General features: G+C 41.8%; 2 protein-coding genes across 2 annotated transcripts; both read right to left on the bottom strand.

Annotated features, from left to right (window-relative positions):
• Positions 1-234: 234 nt before the first annotated feature.
• LOC306787795 (heterogeneous nuclear ribonucleoprotein A/B-like) lies at positions 235-9,676 on the bottom strand. The gene is made up of 9 exons (XM_079283076.1): positions 9,579-9,676; positions 8,347-8,633; positions 7,452-7,620; positions 6,863-7,021; positions 6,557-6,688; positions 4,329-4,461; positions 3,674-3,835; positions 2,991-3,081; positions 235-1,226 (listed from the first exon to the last, which is right to left on the bottom strand). Exons 2-8 carry the CDS (start codon positions 8,607-8,609, stop codon positions 3,011-3,013), a joined length of 1,089 nt encoding a protein of 362 aa, XP_079139202.1. The 5' UTR covers positions 8,610-8,633; positions 9,579-9,676; the 3' UTR covers positions 235-1,226; positions 2,991-3,010.
• A 3,951-nt stretch (positions 9,677-13,627) lies between these two features.
• Positions 13,628-15,782, bottom strand: btg4 (B-cell translocation gene 4; the record flags this gene model as incomplete). The annotated part of the gene is made up of 4 exons (XM_079283812.1): positions 13,628-13,855; positions 14,341-14,620; positions 15,059-15,196; positions 15,610-15,782. 4 exons carry the CDS (start codon positions 15,780-15,782, stop codon positions 13,628-13,630), a joined length of 819 nt encoding a protein of 272 aa, XP_079139938.1.
• Between the last annotated feature and the right edge of the window lie 259 nt (positions 15,783-16,041).

Here is a 16,041-nt window from a genome sequence, read left to right on the forward strand (position 1 = left end):
CCTTAAACCAAAAATCACTTTCCAATGATTGAATTAATCAATTTAAACACGTAAAATTATGCCCTGCAACCTTTTTTAGGCTCTACTCAAATAATCGCATTATTTAATAGAATTGATGTAATAAAAAAAACGTGTAGTTTACTCTAAGTGTTAAGAACTCAAAATAAAAAGCTAGTTCTCTTCTTCAGGTACCACAATTAACAGTAACATTAAGCATTAGAAGTACACAAAATATTACAAACGAGAATGTTTATTACTAATAAATTGCCAGAGACACTAGCTTGATGAGACTCCAGTGGTCTGAAAGTCTGTAAAGACAAAAAACAAAAGAAAAACCTACGCAGACATTTAACTTCAAAGCGGTTACTTCTAAAAAACCAGTGACACTTGACAAAAAACACAAACTAAACCAGCATAGAAACTTAAACAAGTTGCTTGTTATGTAAAAAGGTATGTAGATTTAAACAGGAAGTCATGCCACAGGTGCATGAGGCCGAATAATTAGTTTTTTTAAGCCCCTCCCCCCGCCGCATTACATCATCTGTGAGCTCTCCAGATGTTTTTAATACCTTCGTGAATTCAGGACGCCCTGGAGGAAATAAGCGTGCAGGCAGTCGTTGCAGATTTAAGGAATAATAAGAGTTAAAAATGATCGTGGTACACCGGGTTCACCAGAGGGGGAAATACCAAAACGAAGGACCGTGAAACATTTCATGTTCCTTCGTCACAGATCATCGGGTTGTGTGGCGACAAAAGACCAAGAGAGAAAAAAAATATAATGTTGATAACTGAAATCAAATTCTAAACCTGTTCCAATAGCGTTCACCCCCCGAAAACCTGGAAGCATCCAAAAAAAAAAAAAAAATTTACTGAAAACTGTTTATTTTGTCAAAAAAAGCTCCTTTACAGCGCCAAGATTTTCAACCTGTAAAGCCAGCAAACATGTAAAATACAAGCCTTACAATACATTAGAATCAAAACAGGTACCAAAAAGTACAGTAAAAATTACACTTCCATTGATGGAAATGTGGAAGGAGGACGAGAAAAGAAAAAGAAAACAAAAAACACCAAAGGGACAAAAGTAAAACCTAAAAATGAAAGGATAAAAAAAAAAAAAAAAATGTTACATTTCAGATGTGTTCTGTACAAATGGTCTTCTGTCATAAAAGAGGTCGAGTCATCACCAGTGTGTCCATCCAGCCGTCGGTCTCTGGATCACTGGCGTCCTGAGGAACACACGTTGTATTCCGTTAGTTTAATAACCATCAGACATTCAAACATCGTGCAACAGGAAACGCTTATTGTTGGTTAGGTTTTTCTGAGGGAACAAGGAGCAAAAACACGTTTTAGTTTCCTTATGGGTTTTTTTGCAGCCGATACTAATTATTATTGATCCATATTAACAGAGATCCTTTGTTGTTTGATTACAGCAGCTGGTCGACAACGATACAGAATATTTATTGATTTTTCCAACGGCCCAAAAATAATCAACGCTTCGAAGTCATTAAACAATCAAAAATACAAATTATACTTTTGATTAGTAATTTATAGTTTTTTTTTCTTCATAAAAACTCACAATTCAAATAGTTAGGAAATAAAAGATTGTATTTTTATTGATTAAAACAAATCTCATGATTAGTGTTACTGAAATATTATAATGAGCTCAGAGTTCGTGTTAGGAAGGTAAACAGCTCATAATTCATCTCTAATATCTATTTTATATTAACGTGAAACATCTCCTTCAAACTACTGGATTTATTGAAGTTAACCACCAAAACTACATTTTACAGATGACATGTGAACACATCATGATAACGTTATAATGAACCTTCAGCCAGAACTCATGTTCACTGAGCAGAGCCTGAAGGCATCACCATGTAACTGAAGAGAACCTCCTGTTGGTTAGACGTTAGCGGTGCTGCTAACGTTACTAGCTGTCCTCCTGTTGGTTAGCCGTTAGCGGTGCTGCTAACGTTACTAGCTCTCCTCCTGTTGGTTAGCCGTTAGCTGTGCTGCTAACGTTACTAGCTCTCCTCCTGTTGGTTAGCCGTTAGCGGTGCTGCTAACGTTACTAGCTCTCCTCCTGTTGGTTAGCCGTTAGCTGTGCTGCTAACGTTACTAGCTCTCCTCCTGTTGGTTAGCCGTTAGCGGTGCTGCTAACGTTATTAGCTCTCCTCCTGTTGGTTAGCCGTTAGCGGTGCTGCTAACGTTACTAGCTCTCGTCCTGTTGGTTTAAACACTGATTGCGGCAGTGTATGGTTGATTGCGTGCAGCGTAATGTCTCAGGGAGACATCGATTATTGTTTCAATGTATGTTTTAAATCTCCTTTACTTTTGCCTTTATGCTTTTAATGGTTTCATGTGAAGCACTTTGAATTACCTTGTTGTTGAAATGTGCTATACAAATAAACTTGCCTTGATTGGTTGTTTACAATGAAACATGAGAGATTAGACTAGAAAGACATGTTCTACTGAGTCAGTAACACTTTATTTACACTGCGATGTTTAACGATAAAACTTTATTTACACTGATGGTTAACGATAAAACTTTATTTACACTGATGGTTAACGATAAAACTTTATTTACACTGATGGTTAACGATAAAACTTTATTTACACTGATGGTTAAAGATACAACTTTATTTACACTGCGATGGTTAACGATAAAACTTTATTTACACTGATGGTTAACGATAAAACTTTATTTACACTGATGGTTAAAGATAAAACTTTATTTACACTGCGATGGTTAACGATAAAACTTTATTTACACTGATGGTTAACGATAAAACTTTATTTACAATGATGGTTAACGATAAAACTTTATTTACACTGATGGTTAACGATAAAACTTTATTTACACTGCGATGGTTAACGATAAAACTTTATTTACACTCTGATGGACCTATGTTGTGTGTAGAGCGTGAAACCTGAACCATGACTTCATGTAGTTGTAGTTTAAGTGTTTACTTAAAGGTACGGTGACGTACCTTTGCGCTTCCTGTGATCATCAGTATGGTTTGTAGCCGGTCTGGTGTGCCCCCCGTCTTGGAGTTTTCCCGTAGCTGCCGTTGCCCTGGTCTGTGGGGTGGGGTAAACAGGTCAGACACAAATCTCACCGGTCGGATGGAGAAGAATGTTTTATTTTAACAAGTCTTTAAAAAAATTAAAAAAACTTCATTATAGACAGATTTTCATCTGCCCAACAGCCTTTGAACACATCATGTGTGATAAACGCTTCAGTCAGAAGAAGCCGAAACAAAGCTTTAAAATTGTCAAAAACTTAATCAAAAACATTTTATTCGACACGTTATCTGAAATATTTAACCAGATTGTGTAAAAACATTAAATTGTGAGCTCCTCAGTGAAGCTATGACATCATGATTGGTTCATCTGAGACCAACAGTCATGTGACAACAAACCAGAGAAACTTTGAAAACCCGTGAAACCAAAAATCTTACAAAAGACACGTGAACATAAACACATCGTTGACATCTGAAAGGAGAGCTAGTTAACGTTAGCAGATACCCGCTAGCAGCTAAACAACAGAGCTAGCATAGCATTTAGTCATCATGATGCATTCAAGCTCTGCTCAGTAAAAATGAGTACCGGAGATGTTTTCACAGTATACACACAATATAAAATGGAAAGGAGATTTGGGTTTTTTCAGTACCTTGTGAGTACTCACTGTAGTCGTATCCGGGCCCGTATCCATAGTAACCAGAAGAGTAGTCGTAGTTGCCGTAGCCACCATATCCACTGTAGCCGTAGCCCTGGTTACCGTATCCGGGGTTCCAGTAGTTCCCATAGCTCTGGTTCCAGCCCTGACCCTGACCTGAGACAGTCCACATGGAGGCGTTAGTCTGAAGACTGTGAACCTATAACCCGTTCACCCGTGTGCTATTGTTCTACTCCAGCGTCTGAGAAGAACTAAAAAGTCAAACTCTGGCTTCTTCAACACATCGATGGCAGACCTTTACATTTACTAATCAGGTAACAACACGAAAACTAAATTCAAAGTTATTTTTGGGGTAAAATGATGAACGTTAAAGTACACCGTTATATATAACCCACTTCTCCTTCCTTACATTTCATTATGACTTCTACCTGTTCTATCAGTCTTGTACATGTCCATCTGTGCAGAACCGTTTCGTTTTTTTATTACCCAAAATCAAATAACCTTCGTGGATTAATAAAGTTGTTATTAAAGCCATTTTGTGGGAAAGGGGCTTTTTCTTCATGGACACCCAGCCGGTAAAATGTAACCGAATGCGAGGCAGCCCATCTTCTACTAGTGGAGACGTGAAACTGTTTTTTTAATTTCTCACCTCCACGTCCTCCTCGACCCCCCCGGCCTCCATAACCTCCTCCACCACCTCCTCCTCCTCCACCACCACCACGTCCAGCTCCGTACTGCTGCTGCTGGTACACCTCCTTAGGCTGAGCGATCTTCAGCTCACACTGTGGAACAAACACGTGATTATTTACATGCACAGAGCTCGTCTGCAGAGTTACTACGCATGTAGTAAAGGTCGAGCACAAACAAGTTTGGCTTAAATAAATAATTTGTTCTTTTAAAAGGTGTTAAACTCTTCTTATAGCAGCTGGTCTACAGGGCGTTCGACGCGTCTCTAAACCAGTGGTCACCAACCCGTCGACCTCGGAGACTTTCCCGGTCGCTCTCCAAAATAAAATAAATAAATTCAGAAACACATTGGGCCTCATGCTCCAACATTTTCTGAAATGTTTTCTTACGGACTTCGGAAGACCAACGTCAGAAAAGATCTCCGCCTGATTCATGAACGCCTGAAGATGGGTTCTTACAGCCGAAGTGTTCTCAGCTGTGCTCCCCGAATGAGGATTCTTAAATTCAACGCGCGTTCTCGTGCACCTGGGTTTGCATACAGAAACGCCCCGCCAGCTCCTTATAAGGGCATGCAACTGAAGAGACGTGTGCACAATTGACAGACTCCACAGGCAACGCAAAAGCAACTTCAGACTGATTAAAATCACGTCAAAGCAGAAAGTCCTGTCCGGATCGAGTCCTGTAGTGTTTCTCTCTGTACATTGTAATCCTAGTTTGACTTGATTATAGTAAATGCATTGGGTGCCTTCCATTACAGCCCATCATACAATATTTGTCATTCGATCATTAAGATGTACTTGAAATGAGTTTTATTTTTGTTATTCATGTTTTTTTTCCATTGAATGGTATATTTGACACTGAACTAGTTCATCTTTATCTCCGTGATAGTGTCCAAATGAGCACAAAATATCACTGATATGTAAAAACTACACGGACAACAAAATAGATTTAAATGTTGATCAAAATCTTATTCCCTTCTGCTCATAATAAAACAAGTAAACAAGTCAAAAGTTGACCCTGTCGGGTCCATTCGCCATCCATTGTGTGCGTCCCTTTAAGAATCAGGATTTGGGAGTGACGCGGCTATGAAAGCTAGTTTGTCCGTCTTTCCTTTACAAGCAGGAAAATTCTCTCTCTTTATTTGAGAAAAGTTCATATTTGTGTTAAATTTCACTGTGACCCTGAAATTCTGTCTCCGGTGTTATCATATACTGAATGCAAGCAAAACTACAGAGCAACATCTCTCTCGTTCTGATTGAACCAATCTATGAACTGTCTGAAACAATGGATTTCCGCAGCCCCAAAAAAAATTGCCGCGCACAAACATGACAAACTTGGGCTAAGCCCCCCCTTCTTTCAATCCTAGAGACGCCCCTGGTCTGGACAGTCTTTTTCTCTCAACGCCTCAATAGGTAGATCTTGCCCGTCACCAAGGCAGAGGTCGGGGATCTTGGGCTTAAAAAGGTTGGCGCCCCCTGCTCCAAACCATCAAATATTCCAAATGTTTTCCTGTTTCATCTGTTTTTATCATAAACAAACCCACAATTCAAAATCTTAAGGAAATAAGTGAATGTATTTTTATTAATTCAAACAAATCTTCTCACTAGTAGTTGGTAAAGATGCATTATATTCTGTGTAGAGCGCGTTAAACGGCTCATAATTCATCTCCAATATCTATTTTATATCGTTGTTTAAACATAGCCTTCAAACTACTGGATTTATTCTCTCCAAAAAAATACATTTTACGAGATTAATCATAATGGAACCTCTATATGTTAGCGGTGCTGTTAACGTCACCAAATCTATTATCCATTAAGGAGCATTTTAAGGAAGCAGGAAGCGCATTTATCTTTGCCGTCGAGTCATTTAGAAAGAGCCGAGACGACGAATAAGAGGGGTATGTTCCGATAGTTTCATGACTGTTACGTTCTAAAGCACAAACAAATAACCATCAAACACTCAATAGATGATCCACTGTTCATTTCTATTCATTACTTTGTGCATCAGTATCTACTCTGCAGCCGTTAACGTCGTCAGTGAGACTAACCCTAGAACTGTTAGGAAACGTAGCTTTAGAGACTGAGGGGTTAAAGGTCACAGAGGCGGCTTCAACGGTGACTCATCGAGACATAAAAACCTTCACCAACCACCAAACAAACTGCTGAAATATAAAAGTGCGTGTGTTCGTACCCTGCCGCCCTGGATGGTGTGGTATTTCTTCTCCAGACACTTCTTGACGCTGGCTTCGTCTTTGTACGTGATGAAGATGAAACCCCTCCTCTTCTTCGATTTGGGGTCGATGGGAAGCTCAATGGCTTCGATCTAGAAGATTTGGGTTGAAATGTTGGATGCAAATTAACGTCTTTGACTCTCAAAGATTAATCAATTAAACAACATGGCCGCTTCCCTTCAAATGTCTGTTTTATAACAATGCACAAGTTTACATTTGTGTCCATTTAACTGCTCATTCATTTGTCTCCATCGAGTAAAACAGACCTCTCCGAAAGCCCCGAAGTATTCCCTGATGGCGTCCTCTGTCGCCTCGGGGTTCAACCCCCCGACGAAGATCTTCTTGGCGGGCTCCTTCTTCATGGCCATCGCCTTCTTGGGGTCGATCGGACGTCCGTCCAGTCTGTGTTCCTTCTGCTCCAGCACCTGCAGACCAGTTACTAAAGTTAGCATAGCCTGCTAACACACGGCAAGTTCTTCTGAGCAACACAACGACACGGTCTGTGCATGCTCATTAAGATCGCTTTGATTCTAGCCTTAACATTCTCATCAGACGTCTCTGGGAGCAAAAGCTTTTCTTTGAGTTTGCAGTCTGTGTATTAAAACAATGTTCTGCACACAATTCAAACCACAGCCTTTAAAATAACAAAGAACTCAAACACCTGCTGGTAGGGTTGAAAAGCATGTTTTCTTTAAACAATCCCCAAAACGACCGTTAATCACAGCCAGAAGCTGAAGAAAGAACCCACTGACACATTACGTTGGTCCTTGAATGCATCCTAAACTGTGTTCAGAGTGTTAATCACATCTGTATTTCTTAAACCGATCACAGCGACGATGAATCAGAGCAACGCACCTTCTCCACGCTGGCTGCCTCTTTGAAGAGGACGAAGCCGAAGCCTCGGGACCGGCCGGTGTTGGAGTCCATCTTGATGGTGCAGTCCGACACCTCGCCGAATTTACTGAAATAATCCTTCAGGTCCTTTTTACTCGTGTCCCAGCTGAGGCCGCCTACGAACATTTTCCTGCAAACACACACGGACACCTTGCTGTTAAAGACACTTATTTACAGTCTCACTCAAATCTCTCTTCCGCCATCTGCACTTGATAGAAGTTCATGCACAAGAACATGGTCGAGTAGTAGTACTTTTGTTTGTATTATCCTGTTATTAATCCCAGGCGGTTCCTGACATCCCTCGTTTAATTCAGCCAAAACTGAAGATTTTTTTATACTAAAAAACAAACTTGCTGATTTGAGTGTGACGGGTCTCAGGCATGAACTGATGATCCATTAATCGTTCAACTTTAAGTAATTTATGATTTATCTGATAATAAACTATTCCGTCTCTGAATGATGGATATAAAATACTCAAATCTCCATCATTTTTGACCATTTCCACAGTTTGCTAAGCAACTGCTTGGGTCCTTGTTTACTTCCTGCAAGCTATTTACAAAGTGTATTTACAAACGTGAAACGGTCTTTCTCAGACCTTATTCGAGCTCATCGGCATCAACTTGACCTGCAGATGTGTGCCCGTTTTGATTTGTGCGTTCAGCTCTGCATCTTTAGTTTTTGACAACACTTTTTAAAATGCCTCACCGAGGGACGTCTTTCTTACCTGTACTTCAACACATGAGCTACAACCGCCCACCATTGTCTCGCTCCTCAATCATAACATTCCCCAACTAACTGACGACCAGATTCTGCACCAACTATCTTCATCGATAAGGTGTTGCAGCCCAACACTCACCCAGCGTCTTCCTCTCCTTTGCTGGCGTCGATCTTTCCTCCGTCGGCTCCATCAGCTCCTTCGGCTCCGTCGGCACCCTCGGCCCCGTTGTCCTGGATGTCTTCCTGGATGTCCTCTTGGAGCTCCAGGCCGTCCTGGCAGTCCTCCTCCTCTTCCTCCTCTCCGGCCATCAGCTCCTGCTCGGCTCCGTTCTGGTCGTCCTCCTCGCCATCGTTGCCGTTCTGGTCCGATGTCTCCATGAGGAGATTATCTGCGTCTGCCATGCTGACGGTGGGCTCTTCAACAGACTGAGACGAGAAAACATTTAGGATTTAGGAGTAAATAAAGAACAAAGAGCATGCACAACAAATTCTGTTAGGGTTAAGATTGTTCTTTAATGCATCTTTAAGACCAACACATTGTCAATCAGGGTATTTTTGGGGGGGGGGGGGGGGGGGTCAGATCAGGGGCCAGTTAAAAACATGATACATTTGACGAGCCAATTCATTCAAATGGAGCTATGTAGCATTTTTCTGTATTATACACAGTTTATGCCTTTTATCCGGAACCTTAAACTGCAATCATGCTTTGATTGATTTATAAAAAGTAACAGATTTATTTTTTTGAAACAACAACGTGCAGTTGATGCTAACGATAGCTAGCATCAAGGCTCACATTGTTCATCTGCTGGGTAACGGTTTAATTCTACAGTTTTCTTTCTTATTCATGCAGCCGTAAAACTATCTTCATGTCGCAACCGTGCACGCGGCTCTCTACTTTTTAACTCACGTGCACATTCAGGCTTTTGTTACCTAACAAAAAAAAGCAGCAATAATCAGATTAAAGTCTAAAATGTTCGAGGTGTTCAAGCGGACCGCGCTTTGCTCGGTTGCCGCTCGGAACAGAGCTAGCAGGCCGCAAGCTAGCATGCTAACAGTTAGCACGCAAAACGTGAATCAAATAACCACTAAAAGTAGAAATTAAGGAAAATATACAATAAACTGTCTGAAGCACATTGTGATATTTTGTACTACAGCCGATTAAAGCCTCATTCAATCAGCACAATAACCGCGTTAACGGCTAACACACACAGAGCTATCTTGGTTTGCTGCAAACAAGACACTATACGTATAAATAGAGCAGGACGATTGCAAAGAACAGCGATGAACTAAACCGCGCGCGCGCTGTAGAATTAAATCCCCTCGTTCTCTTAATTTAAATAAAATTAAAACAACAAAAGAACGCGTGCTTACTTTGTGTGTGAGGAAAACGATTTATACCGGAGACGCCGACTCGCTGCTCAAAATGGACACTCTCCAAATTTCGCCGCTAACTCGTGGCAACATATATACGACCGGATGTGAGGCGGGCGCTGAGTGACGTCGCAAGGACGATGCCTGTGATTGGGCGCACGGCGAAAGAAATGAATGAAGACATCACGCTATTGGCTGGTTAGCTGACGCACTGATGACAAAGAGGAAAATACAAGCAGCCGAACGTCCTTTCTTTGCTTTCTCCGTCTTCTTAGCCCGTTGTTTGATATTTAAATGACATTTTAATCGATTGCGGTATATGCGGTGTTTTTAATAGCCACGACAACGGTTGCTATATGTTTATATGTCTTTATTTTGATCGGCAAATAAGAGAAATAAACGTCTTTAAGCTGTTTCATAAGTGAAACACTGCGGAGGTTTTCAAGTGCATGCGCAGTTAATATGTCATTCAGTAACAAAAGCTAAAAGGGGAACACATGCACATTAATCAGGCTGCAAAATACATAATATTTACAAACATATGAGGTTCTTTGAATACAAATAAATTATGAAGACGGTAAATAATCCTCTCTTTGGGTATTATATTGAATATCTTCAACAAAAAAAAAAAGGAGCTGCACAGCATTTCTAATTTTAATACAACTCAAAAGCAAATTCCTTGTATTTGAAAACATGACAAAAATACTGTGATAACGTTTTTTACGACTCTTAACTTAACTTTTCATGCAGCTCTGACGTTGGACGCCAGGTTTGCAGGACGTCTTAGATAAATGCAAAACTGGCTGCAGAGTTTACCAAATGATATTCTACATGGTAGTTTCTCCTCCACTGTGTGAGTTGATGCAGAGGAGCAACACTTTTGACTCGGGCCCACAAACTTGATCTGTTTCACGTGTTTACACTTCTCATATTTGTGTTTGTTTATATTTGCACTACATGTTGGTACCTTGTTTTTGTCTTGGATGAACCTTTTTGTTGCATAATAAATTTGTTTGTTTTTCACAAGGACCAGAAATACTTCATTTTGTTCCTCTGTAGCTGAACTGTATCGATAGATGACATGTAAAGAGACACTTTGATGCTGTAATTTAAAAAGATGGTGTACGAATGTTAGATGGGAAAACATTGTTGTTACGTGTCGTATCGGACAATATGAACCATCGTCAGCGTTTCCAGAATATCAACAGTTCCATCAACAACTCCTCAAATAAAGTGATTTGAGAACACAACACCACTTTGGAGGACGGATTCGTTTTGGGGTTTTCTGTCATCTTTTCTCTAAAGTGGGCTTCATCGCATGAAAACTGGAAGAAAAAACAACTGAAAGATCCTGAGGAACTGGGACAAGACATTTGGAAATCGTTCCAAGTCTATTTACCTTTGTTAATATGTTATTTCTCTCAGGACCAGGGTAAAAACTTCTTAAAGGTGCAATAAGTAGCATAGCCATGAGCTGCAAACCAACAGGGGGCAGCTTTTCACCTCTACGATTGATCCGTACAATCTATATTGACAGTCATCAGTTATATTTATTTTTAAAAAGCGAACGAACGAACAGCAGAGCAAGAATAGGCAAAATTCAAACTCTTTAAGCCGCTAAAATGGGTTTGTGTTTGTTTACTGCTGCCGCTGACTGCTTCACCACGGCAACGTACCTGCCAGCCGGGGGGGCAAGTCGAGGCATGACCTGAGGCATGGGCACACACACACACACACACACACACACACACACACACACACAGTTAAGTGTATCTGTGGAGACGGTTGTGTTTCTCCTGCAGTGGTCAGAGAGCGTTGAGAGCTGCAGCAGGTAGGATCACAACACTCATGCATCACTTTTTTTTATAGTTGTTATACTTCTGACACTGCTGTTGTTTACATGAGTGCATCTTTGTGTTCATTTCATCGTACGGAGGTCACGCTGTGTGGGACGCGGTCGGCAAGTCGGCAGAAGAGTTTTACTTTGTTCACAAAGAGACAGAAGGCAACCTCCAGTGAAGCCAAAGCTTCATGTGTTGAAGCTGCATTCTCTCTAGTGACTCTACTTCTCTCTTGATTTATTCCCTCAGTAAACATTGTAAACATGAGTTTATGTCTCAATCTCTAGTTTCAAGTCTTCTTCAATACAGCATGATGTTCATTTAGTACATTATGGTCCATTTAGAGTCACACAGACCATAAAGCAGGGGATGCTTTAGGGCGGGGCTACACGCTGATTGACAGGTCTCTAACAGACCATAAAGCAGGGGATGCTTTAGGGCGGGGCTACACGCTGATTGACAGGTCTCTAACAGACCATAAAGCAGGAGATGCTTTAGGGCGGGGCTACACAGTGATTGACAGGTATCTAACAGACCATAAAGCAGGGGATGCTTTAGGGCGGGGCTACACAGTGATTGACAGGTCTCTGCCAGAGACGTATACAATGAATTATTCTTACTCTTTGGGTTTTTGTACAGATTAATCAAACTAGATGCGTGTTAATCAGCGAGCTTTAGAGGAGCTTGTATGCTGATTTTTGTTTATGGAAGGAGCCAGGCTAGCAGTTTCCCTGTTTCCAGTCTTTATGCTAAGCTAACTAGCTGTTACTGTAGATTTATATTTCCCGTACAGACATGAAAGCTAATATTTTCCTAAATGTCAAGCTGTCAGACTCCTGTAAACACCCACGTTAATCCTTCTAAATATTCTAGAAGCGATCCTCGTTCATGTGCCTCGACGGCGTGTTGCTGACTCCTGATGAATGTGACCGGGGTTGCTGTGCAGGCAGTGTTGTTAGCTGATTGTTCTTAAACACCTATCACTAACATCACTACCAGTACAACCACCACACACACACACACACACACACACACACACACACACACACACACACACACACACACACACAGAGCTGCATTTAAAGCATCTTGATTCAGAACTTTATGTAACTTTTTGTACAAACAAATTTGAATTGCAGCAGAAAGTTACATTCGATAAGAACTTTGTTTTGACTGATAAATATAACCAGCTGATGTGAATACAAATGAACAAGTTACCATGACGTCATAACATGTCACCTAGTCGTTGGTATTTCAGATATTTTACTCAGACGTCAACGTCCTCCAGGCTTTTTGCTTCTCGAGATATGTTAAAAAAAAAAAAGTGTACTTGTCAAAACTTCAATGAAATGTTTTATGAATAAATCGACTGAAATCTGCTTTCATGAGTTTCGTTCAACCCTGAATGTTTGTGTACATTTTATATTCCAGGTTGAACACAGCATTATTTTTTCCCCACTGGTTACCTCGTGTTTTACGTGCCATTGCTATGAATTGTGGGTAATTTTTAGAGGAGAAGTCTGCACAAACCAAGACGTCTAGAAAGTAAATCTAAATGCCTTTGAGAGTCCTTAAACACTCACGGACGGTTGGAATGTGCTTCCAACCGGTCAGACCGTTAACGAGCAGCTGCTACCAAAAATAAACGTGAGATTTGGAATGCAGCTCAAGTGTCTGGTATACCGGTTATTTGACTCACAACACAAGGATTGTGGGTAATTGCGTCGGTCTGAGTCTGCAGAAATGTGGACTTCAGTGCTGAAAATGTCCTGGGCTTTGAGATTTTTATATTTTCATTCGTTGCAGCAGTTATTTGTCCAGAATTATGACGTTTGAGATTCATGGAAATGAGGCTGCGTGACTAAATGAGTCAGTTATAAGATGACTCGCGCTAAAGAAACTAAAACATGAAAGCAAACGGAGCCACTTGTAGATCAACCAGCAGAGCTGACTCGGACGCTTTTATTTCTTTTCAATGACAGTTCAATGTTACTTTATTCACACTTTAAAAACACAGATAATCATTTAAAAGACATGAAAGTTTAAAAACATGCTTAAACAGCATTACTTTAAATCATTAACACTTTAAATCAAATACAAACAGTCAACTCTTTTTCCTAAACTGGCCATTATATTTTTTTCCCCCTCAAGCGGGGGGGGGGGGGGGGGGGGGGGACGACGACCTGATTTTGGTTCCGGAGGCTCGGCTCATCGGGCTTTGCTGACCCAGTGGTACTTGTCCACACGAGGCCCGGCGAAGGTGAACGTGGCTCGATTGGACTTGAAGCCTTTCTGGCTGGAGAACTGGGAGGTGGGACCTCCGACTGGAGGAGGGTGAGGAGGGTGAGGAGGGTGAGGAGGGTGAGGATCGGCAGCAAAGGCCTTCCTCTTGTCCCTCAGCCAGGTCTGAGGAGCGCCCGGAGAAAACTCACTGAACTGAGGACGAGAGAAGCAAAAGAAACGAAGTCAACTTCCTTCATTACCAGTCTGGCTGTAAATGAGTGGAGGTAAATGGGGCTGCAAGGCCTCTCACTGAACGTCCAAATACTTGAATAAAGCGTCATCTTCCAGTAAAAGTGTGTTTTAATGCTGAGTTCCTGTGCAACTTTATTCAACTACTTTCGCCATTTGCATCTGTAGATTACTCTGTATCCACCAAAAGTTACCATTACATAATGCCTCATCTGCATATTTTAAACATTTCAGAAAACTTGTAATGCAAACTATAATCATCTTAATGCGCGTAATGAACTGGGGAAGATGGGATTAGTTTTATTCACCTGCAGCGTTTCCTCTTAATGGATTTATAGAAACAAACGAGATTCTAAGAACCCTGACGGACTATTTGGTGGAACGTTTAACATTTTTAAATTATCATTTCTACCACATCTGTGCATTGTAGAGGAAGTAAAGCGTCTCACCCGGTAGATGCTGTTGGGGTTGCTGACGGTCGGGATGGTTTTGGGCTCAGTGTTGCCGGTTGCAACTGAAACCGGACAAATGGCCGACAGGTTACAGCTGCTCACGCTGTTGTCGCCGCTCACTTCCTCCTCCTCCTCGTCATCGTCTGAGGAGCTTCCCGATTGGACGGCGAGGCTCGCCCGCTCCACGGCGTCGTGGATCCGGCGGGAAAATTCACCGTCCGCACGGCGGGAGCCGTCCACCACCGAGACGCAGAACGGGACGCTTCGTTCGCCGTACCTGAAGAGACGAAAACAATAAACCTAAACCAGATTAGAGAGGCTAAGTCCCGCCCCTTCCAGTGTCCTCGAAAAACAGTCAGGGTAGTCAATGGGCGAGAGAGAAATAATGCTGGATCCCGTTTGAATTGTGCCATCAATTAGTCGTCACTACGTACGGCCAACAAAGCCGTTAGCTGAGCGAGCTACATTCAGTTAACGCGCATGTTTTATCGTTTGTACGCTCAAGCTGGAGCTAGCAGATTAGCTTAGCATAAAGAAAAATGCCACATCTGAACCTGAGCAATTTAAAACGTATCGTCTCACTTTTTAAGTCACATTAATGGAGATGCGACAGTAAAATAGGTTTGTTACGTCCTGAACCACTTCTTAGACAAACATCCTGAAGAGTTGCAGTTTTTGGTGAACGATAATCACAACAAGCAGTCAGACTTCTGACCTGCAGGACACTTCTCCAGGGTCGACCCACACCGTCATCTCCCGGGGGAGGCCCAGATCCTCGTACCGGACCGGGCTCCGATGGCAGGCCTGCTGCAGCACCGGGTCCTGCAGCTGCACCCGGTTCACCCGGAGACACCTGGAACCGCACAAAACACAACGTGCCTCAAAACCACGAGGATATTATGCTGAACGTCTCATTTAATACGCTAGTTCTCTTTGGGCGCCAGTGGAGGGTTTTACTTTGAACCAGGTTTCCAGATATCTGGTCGAGATGTTTTGCCTCAACTGTATTTTAAGAAAGCTGAAGGAAATTTACATTCTTTCTTACAAAATGAGTCGTAAAACCAGGAAGTGAATCAGAATTCTTGTCTCAAGGTCTACACACACCGAGGGTTTAGTTCTTACGGTCAAATCTCAGAGTGTTCGAGTGTCTCCGACTTTTTGAGCACTTTATGAACCAGTTTTCATAAATCCACATTTCTGCAGACTTCTCCTGAGGGAATTACCCACAATTCATAGCATTGTGACCGTAAAGCATGATGATCTGACCTGTAGGCCTGACCCTTGGAGGGTGCGTTCGGGTGCCAGTGGTTCTTGTAGCTCTCGAACAGAACCGAGGTGAGCGAGGCGGCGAAGCGCTCCCGGCCGTCGTTGTCCAGACGTCCGTATCTCTTCACCAGCCGAGCCACGAAGAACACGGCGGCGGCGATCTCCTCCTTCATGGCTCTCTGAGCTCGAGCTTAACGAAACCGGACTTTAGAAAACAAACCACGGAGAATAAAACACGTGGAGAAGAAACATAAAACGAAGTGGAAGCAACTTAAGCAAACATATTTGCTGCTGGAGCTCTAGAGAGAACTCAGCTTTAGATTTCTAATGACGGATAAAAATAAAACATATATATTTATATAAATATATACGTGTGTGTCTCTCACTCTCTCTCTCTACATAAGTCGGAATGTGTGTTTGTGAAGCAGCAGC

The sequence above is a fragment of the Melanostigma gelatinosum genome, assembly GCF_949748355.1.
Source record: "Melanostigma gelatinosum genome assembly, chromosome: 14".
In the NCBI taxonomy this organism is placed as follows: domain Eukaryota; kingdom Metazoa; phylum Chordata; class Actinopteri; order Perciformes; family Zoarcidae; genus Melanostigma; species Melanostigma gelatinosum.

Coding starts and splice junctions, on each gene's coding strand:
- LOC306787795 (XM_079283076.1), bottom strand. CDS start 8,609: ATGGCAGACGCAGATAATCTCCTCATGGAGACATCGGACCAGAACGGC. Junction 7,022..7,451: donor AGGCAGCCAGCGTGGAGAAG/GTGCGTTGCTCT, acceptor ACTGGTCTGCAG/GTGCTGGAGCAGAAGGAACA. Junction 4,462..6,556: donor ACACCATCCAGGGCGGCAGG/GTACGAACACAC, acceptor TTTGTTCCACAG/TGTGAGCTGAAGATCGCTCA.